Source organism: Calypte anna, chromosome 2, assembly GCF_003957555.1.
Source record: "Calypte anna isolate BGI_N300 chromosome 2, bCalAnn1_v1.p, whole genome shotgun sequence".
Classification (NCBI taxonomy): Eukaryota; Metazoa; Chordata; class Aves; order Apodiformes; family Trochilidae; genus Calypte; species Calypte anna.
The window spans coordinates 58,673,173-58,686,514 of NC_044245.1; the positions used below are offsets into that span (position 1 = coordinate 58,673,173).

At 40.3% G+C, this 13,342-nt stretch overlaps 1 protein-coding gene across 1 annotated transcript in view; it reads left to right on the forward strand.

Moving 5' to 3' along the window:
• The first annotated feature begins 605 nt into the window (after window positions 1-605).
• Window positions 606-13,342, forward strand: part of SALL3 (spalt like transcription factor 3) — a 19,598-nt gene continuing 6,861 nt past the window's right edge. The window contains 1 exon segment of the mRNA XM_008502482.2: window positions 606-684. Within this exon segment, the coding sequence (XP_008500704.2) occupies window positions 606-684 (79 nt within the window).

A 13,342-nucleotide genomic window follows, 5' to 3' on the forward strand; every position in this document is an offset into this window, starting at 1 on the left:
CCTTCTGCGTGGTGCGTGTGTTTCTCTGCCGCTGCCGCCGCTGCCGCCGCCACGGTCGGTGCCTCTCGCAGGCGGCGCTGCCGGTGCCGGGGAGACGCATCATTTGGCGGAGCGAAGCGGCTAATTGCGGAGCCCCGTCCTTCATTTACATATGCAGCCTGAGTCCGCTGGAGTCGCGCCAATCCGCGCTTGCCCCCAGCACCATTAATCTCCATGCATTATTCACAGTCATAATTACAGAGCCCCATGCGCGCTCCGCGCAGCCGCCCCAGCCCGCCGCGCACACCCCACTGCACCGCGCACACCCCGCCCTGCTAATCCCCCACTCGCTCACCCGCTCACTCCCAGTTTGGTTGGCTGGTCAGCGTTGCTTTTTTAATTTTTTTATTATTTTTTCCTTTTTTTTTGTTTGTTTTGCCTTTTTGTTGTTGTTGTTGCCTTTTCTGTTCTTGTTGATTTGGTTTGTTTTGCAACTCGACTTTTATTTGCGAACAGTTATTTCCAGCCCCCCCCCTTTTCCCTCGTTCCCAATTTCTTCCCCCTTTCCACCTCCACGTCGCTGATGCCTCTGCAAAAAACAGAGTCAAGACGGCTCAGTTAGCAGCATGTCTCGTCGAAAGCAAGCGAAACCCCAGCATCTCAAATCGGATGAAGAGCTGCAAGCGGAGGTAGTTTCTGAGCACGGTAAGGACGCCCGGCGCCTCTTTCTCCTTTTGTGAGTGTGTTTCAGATGGAGATAGGTGGATTTATGGTGATGGTGAACATGGGAGCGCAATTACTCTGCAGCGGGAGAATGGGAATTAGAGCAGCTGGGGAAAGAGGCAGCGGAACTGAGAAGTTAGCAGTTTAGCCAAGTTTCTGCAGCCCACCCCCTGACTAACCATCTCTCCCAGCAGCTCACTCCCGGCCTCCTGAGCGCTTTTATCGCGGCTGGGCTCAGCGGCTAAGCTCGGCCCTCCCTCTCCACTCACCCGGGCTCGGGCAGCTGTGTGAGGGGACACCCCAGATCAGCGCCAGCCTCCTCTCTTCTGATCTCCCTCTCTTTTTTTAGGTACCACTTCTTCCCCCCTCCCCCCCCCCCCAGGCCCCCCATCTCCCTCCCCCGCATCCTCCCGCAGGAGGCTCCGAGCGAGCAGGAGCCATGTTCTCCTCGCCCCGCCGGCAGGAAAGTTGGGGCGGCCAGGGCCGGGGAGCGGGTTTAGGGGTGCCTCATGGGCTGGGGGCTTCCGAGCCCCGCGGCGCTCCCCCAGGGCAGCCCCCATTGCTGCTGGTGCCGAGGGCTCCCCCGTCGCCCCGGGCCTCCGGTCACAGGCTCCGAGAGAAGCCGCGTTCCTGGGCAGACCGCTTGGGCTTCGGACGGCCCCGGCCGCTGCCCCCCGCTTGCCCTGGCAGCCGCCCGGGGAATGGGGGGACCGTGGCTTGGTCGCAGGAAGGGGACCCCGGTAGGAGCGGGCAGGGCCTCTCGGGTGCTCAGGGGCGGCGGAGTTTATCTCATTATTCTCGAGAAGGTTGAGCAGCAGCCCTTCGCCTCCTTCTCTTCGCTGCTGCGGTGGTAATTATTATCAGTGGTAGGTGACAAGAAGTGCCACGACCGCCACCGGCCCCTGTCGCGCCGGCTTCAGGCAGTGGGGAAGGAAAGGTTATTTTTTTCACCCATCCGCCATTCTTTACTCCCTCCCCACACGCAGGCACACACACGCTTGCTTTTATGCATCTGGGCTGCCCAGACTGCTACTGAACAAGTGTCCAAAACTGGAAAGATTTGGACTATAACCACTCCTTGTTTCCACTTCGCTGTAATTTTTTTTTCCCCGAGAAACAGGCTGCAGGGTTTTTGTTTTCCTCCCTTTCTTTCTCTTTTTTATTATTTTTTTTTCCCAGTTTTAATTTCCTTAGTAGTCCATTTTGCTAGTCGTTCTAGTGTGCAAAGGCATGCCACAGCCTATATTCACTTTTGCTGGGCTAAGTTGAGAGCTTCCACTTAAAAGTTTTTCTCTTCCTCTTTGCTTAGACCCCACTGCTTTCATAGTTTCTCACACAACTAAGTGGGAGCTCTAATGTTTTCTGCTTTCTGTGAAGGCCCCTTGCTCCACTGTTTTCTCCCCTCTCTCCCTCCTTTCGAAAAGAAAAAGAAAGTCATTCGCCTGCTTCAAAACTGTAATGACTTAAGTTTTATCTGAGGGTATAGAAAGGCAGTAATGTTGAAGTCTGATGAGGATTTTGACTATTGTATCTGAACTTTACAGCCCTGAAGCTTAAGGCAGCGTGAATCCACTTCATCAGGTTAAAACATCTGTCATACTGGCAAATCGTTAAGCCTCCTGCTCCTTCCCAGGGTATTTGGGGAGCAAGGGAGTGAGTGAGTCTCACACTGTCCAGGGCTGCTATGGGGACTATTGCCACTGGTACAGGAAATCCCACTTGGATGTTTACAATAACAGACACACAGAGAAATGCTTCCTTCTGTCACAGCAGAGGAGCAAAGCAGTACCTTTTCAGAATTTTTTTCCTTAGGAAACAGCAGTCATATAAAATAAATTAATATAGGCAAGCAGGTGAGAATTAGTATTTTATTATGTGAGCAAGATTTGTTGAACCTAGTCTTTTTTGGGGTGGGTTCTAGGTCTAAGAATTTATCACTAGCATTATAAACTTTTACATGCTCTGATTCCATTTTGGTGCAGAAAAATAAAACTCCACTACTTCATTATGGCACTCTTGGCAAGTTAATATATTGAAAAAAATTGTTAAACTAGGTTTTTGTGGGTTTTTTTGTGAATCTTATCTATGTAGCCATGTCACCCGAGATTAGAACAAGAGATATGCTAAAAAGAAACGCTTGCATATGGTGGGTAGATTAAGGACAAAGAATCTTTTTGTCATGGAAATGTTTTTTTTTTTTTTTCCTCCTTTTTTGGGGGGTTTTGTTTTGTTTACTTCATCACATAGAATTTCTCACACTTGGTTTGTTTTGTATTGCCCTCAATGACTACATGATCAAATGAATGGATTTATTTCTGCCGAATGAGAAAGACAGTCTTTCCATCAAAAGGACTACATTGCAACCCAGTGAGGAATTTTAAAGCGTTATTATTGTGGTCCCTGAATAGCACCAAATCGGCTTTCACAGCAGCCCTAAAATGCAACAACGTAAATACTTTGCAGCCTTAGAAGGCTGTTATCAAAATGTGCTGTGTTTCCTTTTATTAAAACATATATTAATTAGTAGAGTGAAACTCCTCATAGTTAAGCCAAAGTAGTAGCTGTTGGTTTTGCTCTTTCACATGAGAAATGTGAACAAGGTAGAGACAGGATACACGACTAGAGGGCTATCTAGTGCACGTTAGTGTAATGTAAATCATTTACACGTTGTATTAGGAAGCCTAACCACTGCTATAGTGAAAGCAGTTCTACAGGCCAGATACACTGAGCACTCCAGATCTCGTGAATTTAAAAACTTCTTGTCAAGTCAGTGTTCTGTGTTTCTGTTCACAGCTGTAATCAGGATATTTCTATGGCTCCTGAGCATATTTTGCAACAGGCCAAAAATAGTTTGCACTGTGCATTTGGCATTTTTAGAAAGCAAACTTGTAAGCAGTTTTAATAAGCTGTTTAAGCAGAATTATATACCTATCCTTTTCATTAATTTGGCTGTTTATCATCAAAGGTGGAAGCTGCTGCTAACACAAGATTAAGCAAATTAAGCTTATTATTTATTTAATGAAATCATGTTTAATATCACCTCAAAATAGATTTTATTAAGTGAAGCATTTAAAAATTAACATCCCATAGACATAATGCATGAAGTGAAGGGACACAGTAGTAGAGAAAAGCCTGGCAGCTTGGGGAGCAGAATGGAAGATAAACATTAGGCCGGGTTTTAAGTTGCCTGGTCTCACCATAACTTTTGTGCTAACGTTACAGCAGCAGTTTTAGAATCAGAACAAATAATACTGTTGCCAGCTTGGGCTCCAGCGTAACACATGAATTCAAACGGGGCGATGGCACGATGCTGAGAAGCTGTTGGATATCTGAAGATAATAAGCCATGTCATCAAATACAGATGTAAACTCAAAATCATTTGAAATTATTGGTCAAAAGTGAAATGCTAAAAATAGATTTTTAATAATTTTCAAAGGAGATATTAGCAAAGAGCTGGTGATGTAATATTTGAATAATTGCGCTAAATATTTAATTGAATAATTGAATATAGCCATTAAATAACAAAAACCACTTTGAGGTTACTAAATTAGAAGACATGATGGAAATAATTTTAAAACAGCAGCAAAAGGATTCAAATGACTGCCTGTAGAATACAGTAATCTCAGTTTCTCCATAGATGTAAAGCACTGTAACAGCTGAAATTACATTTCTAATACACTTCTCTAGTTCAACAGTTTATAAACGAATTAGCATTATAGATACAGTGTACATGTACATGCTTTGGTTCTGAATAATTTTTATATTAAACCACAGATACAGCATTTCTATTTTTAAAGTAGGGAAAGTAAAAGAGGGGTTTTTTTGTAATGCTGAAAAGTGAGCTTTGTAATGCTTAGAAAAAAGCAAGTGAGCTTCTGGTAAGGGTGATGACAAATGATGCTCTGGAGTTTTTAATGCGAAGTTTCTTGCAAATATTTATCATTGTTTTAGTCTGAGGTGGAAGGGATACCTTGTAGTGAACTGTGACAGTTTTCTAATATACCCTTTGCAGTAATTTTTTTAAGCACTGGATGCGTTTTTGCTCCCACACTTTGATACACAGAACACAGTCTGAACTAGCAGACTTTTTTCATCCTGGGAAGATGGGATAGGGCAGTGCAGTTTTGAGCAGTTTGTGAGTGCCTGCTGTTTTCTTCTGGGCTATGTACACCAGCACCCATGCTCCACTACAGCAACAACATAGTTCATATGGAGCAGCCAGATTGGCGCTGTAAAGGGTAAAAAACACACTTTGGAGGACACCCCTACCCACGAAGTAGAGGTTATTCCACATCTGTTAGACACTATTGCCTTTAAAACTTGGGAAGTCACAAGCAGCTGTCAGTAAACATAAAACTGAGGTGACTTGGGCAAATGTTTGTTCCGAGGCAACTGTTAAGAGACAGCTTTTTGTTCTGAAAAATAAAGGCCAAATAAGTATTGCCATAAATTGTCTCTAGGGTAAGAAACTGTAATTGAAACTTTAGATAAATAGTTCTACATTCAAACTGTGTAACATCTGTATTTGTGTAATTTTTAAAATCTTAGGGTTTGAACTATGTTAGCAATAGGAAAATATTTGCACTAACAAGGAAAGTACAAGGATCAATGAGTTTCCTGATACAACAACTAAAGTAGACAAAAACGAGTCAGATTTTATGTGGTGGTCCTGGTCTTGGGGAAGTGTTTCCATCTCCTGAGGAGATTAAGCTCTTTTTTCAGAGTGAGAGCTAGGAAATTTTGAAAGGTTTGGCTTAAATTCTGTGAAAATAAGCTATCAATATGCATACATTTAGCTGTTGAAAATTACTTCACCTTGCCTAAGAAAGAGGAAAAGATGAAATAAAAAAAATGGGTGGCATTTAAAAAAGAAAAAAAAAGGACTAAAAATAAAGAAATAAATAATGTGCATTAGTGCCATTTTTGAAAACCAGTTTGAGTCCTGGGAAGATTTTCTGGATATCTTTCCTTCATTTAATTTGTCAACTGCCAAGCCAGGACAAGCATATCTGTTGAGTATACATCAGTCAGGACATGAGTCAATCACTTCTGCTGATAATACACCAGGTCTGGCATGACATTCAAATAGTTATGTACTGAGGTATTTTCCAAAATAACGAATGTAAAAATAATTTCTTCCATAGTACTCATCTGTAAAACGAGAGTAGTTTGCTCTATTTTTTTTTTCAGGGGAAGCATGAGTAAATCTGGCTTCAGCAGTAAATTTTAATTGTACATTTCAGCGTAAAGGGCCCAAATCCTGTTTCTTTAGCCTCTTAAAATTTCTGACTAAATCTAGTGATGGTTTTCCATTAATTGAAAAGAAAAAAAAAAAAAAGGAATTTAGACCAATATATACTTTTAGGAGCTGGTTCAGTTGTAGTGCCTTTGGACATAGAACACATTTCTTTTTATCAAGGTTAAACCCTTCAAAACGTGCAAAGCTAGAAAAACACTTGTTTAGAAGGGTGACAGAAAACTATAATGAAACATATTTTTAAAGTCTGTTTCTTTTAAGCCGAGAAGTGAAAAGATAGTGAACTGAAGAGTGAGGTCTTTAGTATTTCCGTACTGGTAGTTAAGCTACAGTGAGCACACACGAGCCAACAGTTATTATGAAGAAAGCTCTTTAAAACGAGCCCTTCTGACACTCTCGTTGCCAGGGTCGCACACTGGCTCCCCCCCTCCGACCTCCCCGGATTTGAACCTTTGGAAAAAAAAAAAAAAAAGTTTCAACTTTTATCCCAAAGAGAGCGGGGCACACCCAAGTATTTGGGGAGGCTGTTGACCTCCCCCAGGAGCTGCCGTCTGTCCGGGTGGGTGCTGGGTGGGCGAGTGGGTGGGCGCTGCCCTGTGTGGTCGGTGTCGCAGCGGGCTGCGGGCTCAGGAGCTGAGGCTGCAGCCGGGGAGCGGGAAGGTGGGGTTTCGGAGTTCCCAGCAAGCTTCCCCAGGAGTCTTCCCTGAGGGTGGGTAGTTAGAAGTGCTTTGACAAGGGTTGCTGATTTAACCTTTGCCTGCTTTGCCCTGCCAGGGGTGGCCACTAGATGTCAAGCTCATAATACAATTAGTACATCTGTGCAGTTGACCTTGGCAGCACGGCTTACCACTGTTCTGTTAAGTGTTAACACTGAATTTGAGTGTTAACTAGAGATCCCTGTGAGTTTGCTACGTGCTGTACAGCTTATCAAATACCCATCTAGCTCAGCACAAGTGTTTACAGTTCTTAAATAAGGAAAAAGGTTTCCTTTTGTAAAGCCCAGTTTTTTGAGCTGCTTAATTAACCCTGCAGGTGCCACAGTATTTTTGTTTCAACTCCTTACGGTGTTTAAGGACATCCCTTCTTCGGGAGCCATTTGATAATTGTTTTGTTTTGCTTTTTAAGGATTTAATTGATGTAATACTGTCCCCAAAGTTGGGAATTTTGAAAGCTAATGAATTTGTTTAGATGTTTATGTGCTTTGATACTCTGTGCATTATTGCAGCGTATAGAATGGTAAATGAGCAAAATGACTGAGCTGCACAACTGGCAATGAATCACTTCAGGTTTGTTCTTTCAAGCACTCCTGCATGGGAGTAATTTTGCTCAAAGGACTGAGTCCTGTACTTGTAAGATCAGTTTTGAGATGCTTAGGAGATGCAGGATAGGTCCTTACATTGGCTTCTCTTAGTGTTAGTCCCTGAACACAAATTCCTCAGCGTTTCTGTGGCTGTTCAGGGTGGCTGGCTTCGTTCTGCAGGATCTTAAGTTTAATATGTAGTTAAATAGATCCTTTTCAGTTTAGGAAAGCTGTGAAGAACCCAGTGTCCTGTCCCTTTCTTCAAATCTACTTGTTTTCTTTCGTTACATCTTTTACATATCAGCTATCTTAGAAGTATTGGCATAGATTTTTTTTTAGGATTCTAAATAAAACTTGATGTGTTCCAAATAATCTTTAGTTCCTACAAACAGCAGCGTATTTGTACATATTCTATACAACCCTAAGTTCATGCACCAATGCCATAACAGCCAATCGAAGGGCTGTTATATGATTTTGAAAAACATAACTCAGATCTTATTAAAGACAAGACCTTGCTCAAATACTCTGAACAATTTGTGAAGCTTTCTTCCTTTCCACATTTATATACGTGCAGAGAGGCACCAGTGTTTGAGACAAAGTGCTTCGATGCACAGATCAGAAACGATCAGAAACTGCAAATGTTATAAACTCAGTACAGTTGGTGCCTGTGCCACAGGTGGCTGTTACCTAAAAAAATCTGAGATTTAGGCTAGTGAATCGATCGAACCCAGTGTGCCAGGTCAGTACCGGTTTTTGCATAGCAAGAGTGCCCTCCGCTGTTCAAATCTATACTGACAGCTTTTGTGGTCTGAGCGAAAGGACAGAAAAAATTTCTATTGAGTCTGGAATTTCTTCTACGTTGTTAAACACAGTAGGGGTCTCTATTTGTCTCCTCCTGTTTCACAGCTTGGGCTCAGTATGTGATAATTCATCTTTCTTTATGGGATTCAAAGCTATCATAAAGAGTTAAAAAGAATTAATTTGCAAGAAAATAAACCTGTTCTAGCAATTTAAGAAAACTTTCTTTAAAAGCTCTGTCAATTGTAAGAGATGATAAAGCTAAGGAAAAAGTAATACTGTTTTTCTCAAGGATCAATACATTGTTACAAGACTACTGTTTCCAAACTGGTATAATTTTGATAACTTTTTTTTTTTTTTCAATAGACTTTCTTTCTGTATTTAAATTGTCCTTCAGGAAAAATGATTTTGTGTATTCCGATGCAGGAGTAGTAAATAATTGCCCTGTATCAGTGCACTATGGTCAGGGTTTTATTTATAATATTTCTCATGTAGATATATGAAAGTGGTCTGAGCTGCACTTTGAAATGATTATTGGATTTCTATGTGAGAGCATTTTATATATTTGTCCTCATAGTTGGCAGACATTTTTTCTTTATCTGATGTTACCAAACTCAGTTGTTTCTGAAAATCTTTCAGTTTGTAGTTTCTCACTGAAAGGTCAGTGCATTTTTTCTTCCTGAAAGAAATTCCTACGTTTAGAAACTATTAATTAAATCTCAATTATGCAGCTCTGAATGTAGAAATAACAGTAATCTGTACAACAATTTTCCATGCTTTCATTTGGATTATTGTGTATAGTCCTAAAAGAAGCTTCAGAAAATACTTTAATCACACATTTCTTGGGTTCCTTTACAAGACACTTTTGTTTGAATGCCAGCATTTTGAAAAAGGTAAAAGCCCAGATTTTATCCGTGTCTTATGAATCATACACAATTTTATTCTATGAGAAAGAGTAACAAAATGTAATAAAATATTGAGAGAACGTTTTATTGTAATAGTCCTTATTCAATATAATAAAAAAGGTGCTTTCTAGGTCATTTACATGTACAGAACTAGTAGTTACTTGAGACAAAATGAAAAGGTTCCAAAGCAAAGATGAAACACAGTGGAGTCAGCTGGAACTTTTTCCAGATTTGAAGTAAATAGCTCTAAAAAGGGAGGCATTTAATGAACAGTGTATATTTCAGAATTAACCTGACTAAAATGGATGTTTAATTTCACCATGCTTCACAACAGTAGATGGCAACATTTTTGAAACATCCATTAAATATGTTTTCCTTTGCACATCATGCAAGAGGTTTTCTTCTCACACAGAGCAGAAAGACATATGCCTGCAACAAAAATCCCAAACTACTGAAGCCAGGCTTACAAATCCTGTGTTCATGCCGTCAGCAGCTGCAGTGATTTTTTCCCAGCCCTACACATTTTATGACAGCGACTGAAGGACCCAGGGCAGCCTTTCAGTCTTCTCCCTTCCTCTTGGACAGCGAGAAAGCAGGCCAGCACCATCCTCCCCAAAAACAAGTGTTGCTCCAGTCTGAAAAGCCTGTGAGTGGTACACTTAGGGAGGGTGGCAGAGCAAAGCCTCCTGGTCTCATCCACTTGGACCTCCTGCACCAAGTCAGCAGAGCACCTGAGCAGCTTCAGGTACCTCCATTCCAAAGTGACTTTCTCAAAATACTTCTGAATTGTTGTGGGCTAATTTCAGGGCCAGTTCTTGGTGATGCAAAGTGCCAGCATTCTGGTGGAGCCGCCGCCGTTCTGCAGGTTGGTACCTGTGCAGGAGATTGCCCTGGATACTTTTTGAGAGCTCTTGCCTGCAATTTTTCACCTGTTTTCACAGAGTAAGCTTTATGTGCTGTAATTCATCTTGCATCTGGTAGCAGCTTCAGATTAGTCTGCTAGCTGTTAGACTGCTAATGAGAAAAAGAAAGTAACTGAGAGGTTATTAGTGGCTGAGATCCTGACTGCTTGACAAAACTCCCATTCAACACCTTTTGTGTAAGAACTGCGAAATTCAACCCGTGTCCATAAGATTAAGCAAGTACTCAATTAATTTCCCCAAAGTCCTTGAAAATTTTTATTGGGCTACATCCACACTGTAATAATAAAAATGATTGTTAACTCTTCAGGAATACGAAAAAAGAAAAGATTAAATTCTTGAGTGCTTAATGGATTTGATAGCTTTGTCATATGTCAGAAAATGAAAGCAAGCTGTGGTACATATGGAAACGTGCAAATAAATGCTTTGTTTCGTATAACATGTATACGCTGAAACTGAAAACAAAAATCAATTTGTTTCTTAATTTTTTAACATTAAAAAAGTTAGTAATCTGGAGTAATGGTAAGATTTTAATATTAGTTTTTGTCACTCATAAAATGATTAAGGTTTAAGAAACAACAAAAAATACCCTTTCATGTGGAGGTTGTATGCTTTTAAGCTTTATTCCCTGTTGAAGTTGGTAAAGACTTGCACTTCAAAAGCACTACTCAAAGGGACACAGGAAACCTCATTTGTGAAATACTGGGGCAACATCCATGTCTCCAGTACACATATATATTAAAAAATATTTACCAGTCTTGCTTTTTATTCCCCTCTGGAGTGCTTGTGTGGGGCAAGACCACAAAGACTGCTGTTTGCATGACTAGTTCTTAATCTTTCAATCCCATTAATTTTAGTGCTGTGTCTAATGTGAGTAAAGGTTATTCATATGAGTAGCTGTTGTTGGACTGGGCTGTCTGTTACCCTCTGAAGCATCTTAGTAGCGTCTGTTTGCTCTGCAGGAAGTAGACCATCATCTATGGCAAAGCAACATTTACTTTGGTGCCATCTCTGTCACCTGCTTGCCTTCCATTACAGAACATTAAGCTTTGAGAGACATTTGACTTGTGTGGTTTCTTAACAAAATAATACATACTAAATGGAGAATATTGTGGGGAGGTTCTTTGTATGCCTACTTTGAAGCTAATCTGGGGGGGAGGAATGCTCTCACCAATTCTCTAGGATTGTTCTCTAAAATAATTTTCTAAAGCAGTCCTTGAATATTTAAAGACAGATTATGAGATGGATATTCTTGGATTGATCATTTGAAAGGTATTCTCACTGCTGTTAAGGCTTGGGAGTCAAGGGAAGGAGGAATACAGACTGCAGATCCTCAGTTAAGACGGGCACAAGCCTGATGCCCCTGAGATAGCACAAAACTAATTGTTCATTGACAGCAGGACTGAATACTAATCATGGGAGAAATACCGATACTGCTGGTACTTTTCACAAGTTGTATTTCAAATGCAAACTGCTGCTTCTTGAGTTGGTGAACTATTGCTGTAGACTGGTTATTATCTGGAAGTGCTGGAGAGGTCCATATTGCTACCTTCAGGGCAGTCGGCATCAGTAGTTCAAGCTGCTCTTGGAAGCTCATGCATTGTACATGCTAGTTTTGACATATATAAATCTTAAGACTGTGCTCTAGTGAAGGACAAAAATACCAGTTCTGATTGTAAATGTTCACAATTGAGCTTGGTGATCAGTGTACAGTGTCTGAATTAATTAGCTTACTGGTGTTTGATCCTCTCGTTCTAGATCAGAGGACAGCCATATTTGAATGGCTACATTGCCCAAATCCATCACTAATTACTTAAATCTTTTGTGCAAGACTTATTTACAGAAAGCTCTCCTTAAACAAAGGAATGGTGATATATATATAGATATATATGTTTTATATATATATATATATGTTTATATTTATATATACTTAAATAGATATATATATATAAAGCTGAAAGAGGAGCCACAGACTGCAGCTTTTTAGAATCAAGCCCCCTTTGAAACTGTGCTGTAATAGTAGTAGTAGTTATAGTGATAGTAATAATAATAATAATAAGAATAACAACAACAGCAATAATAATAATAATTATAATAACAGGGAACTCTTATCCAGCTCGCCAAGGTTCCCAATAAACACTGAAATATCTTTTCAGTGAAAATCTGAGGAGGGATGTGGTCTGTCTGTGTGTATTCAGTACTACTAACCAGGCAACTCAATAGATTCCGAATAAGGACCAGAGTATCAGGCCCCCTGACTGGAAAAATGTAAATCTGTAATGTAAATAAGGTTTTGTTTGAGTTGCCTTAGTTCAGAAAGACTCTGGAGAGAGGTGATTGTGTTGGGTGCCTCACCGCTTGTCTGTCTGTGCTCTGCATGCTTTCACTTTGCAAGAGATGAAGTACACACTGCAAATGTGGTTTGGAAGCTTGCTTTTTCACTTACTCATTTTGGGAGGCTTCAGGTTTTTCAACATGAGCTTTAGGATATCTGCAGCCAGTATGCTCTTCATCTGTGGTGTATCATGTTAAATTCTGTGGTATTTTTGTAGCACACTGTGAAAGTTAAATTTCTACAGAACCACTGACGGTAAGGATTAGTCTAGTATTGTCTAGTAACAACTATATATTACTGATCTTAACCCAAACAGTGTAACAAAGTCAGTACTTTGTGCAGAAATCTTAAATAATATTTTACTGTTTTCAGTTGCATTTTTCTCCCCTTCTGGGAAGGAAACACAGGAAGGAGGGAAAAATGCTTTAGTATTTGAATAAGAGATTTCCTTTTCTCTAATAAGTACAGTAGAATTTTGTGTAAATAATAATTAAAATTAGAAAAATCCTTCAATTATTCTTCCTTAACAGAAAATGTATGTCTTTTATTTAGTGGCAAGCACTGGACATATAAATGTATAAATATATAGTGGCATCTTAAGAGATTTTGGAAGGTACAGTTTTGGAAGGTACAGGGAAATAAGTTTGAGATGTTCTAGAGGGAAATGAAATAGTATTCAGGACACGGATTTATCACCTTTATCAGAAAAACTCTGTGCTGCAATCTGTAGGGAGTTTTAGCTCAGCAAAGACTGGAAGAACTGACATGTAATATTGTGAAAAGTGATTCTATAGTTAATGGTCTGTAAAAGCCGCTTTTTTAAAAGTAATTGGAACATCTCAAGGTTATACTTTTGTTTTGTGCAACCTCTTTCATAACTGTTTCTGTTGTAAAGATAAGTTCTGAATTTCTCGTATTTTTTTTTAAAGTAATTGTGTGTAATATTGCCGAGTATATTCACAGCTGCATGAAGCTTTGTTTATACTAAAACCAGGATATTCTTGAGGATGTTGTCCCAATCCTGATCCATCAAAGTCGATGAAGATTTGCCATTCATATTTGTAGAAACAGGACTGGATTGCATTTGCTTACTATGCCTATCTTCAATACGAATTAGCTATGCCT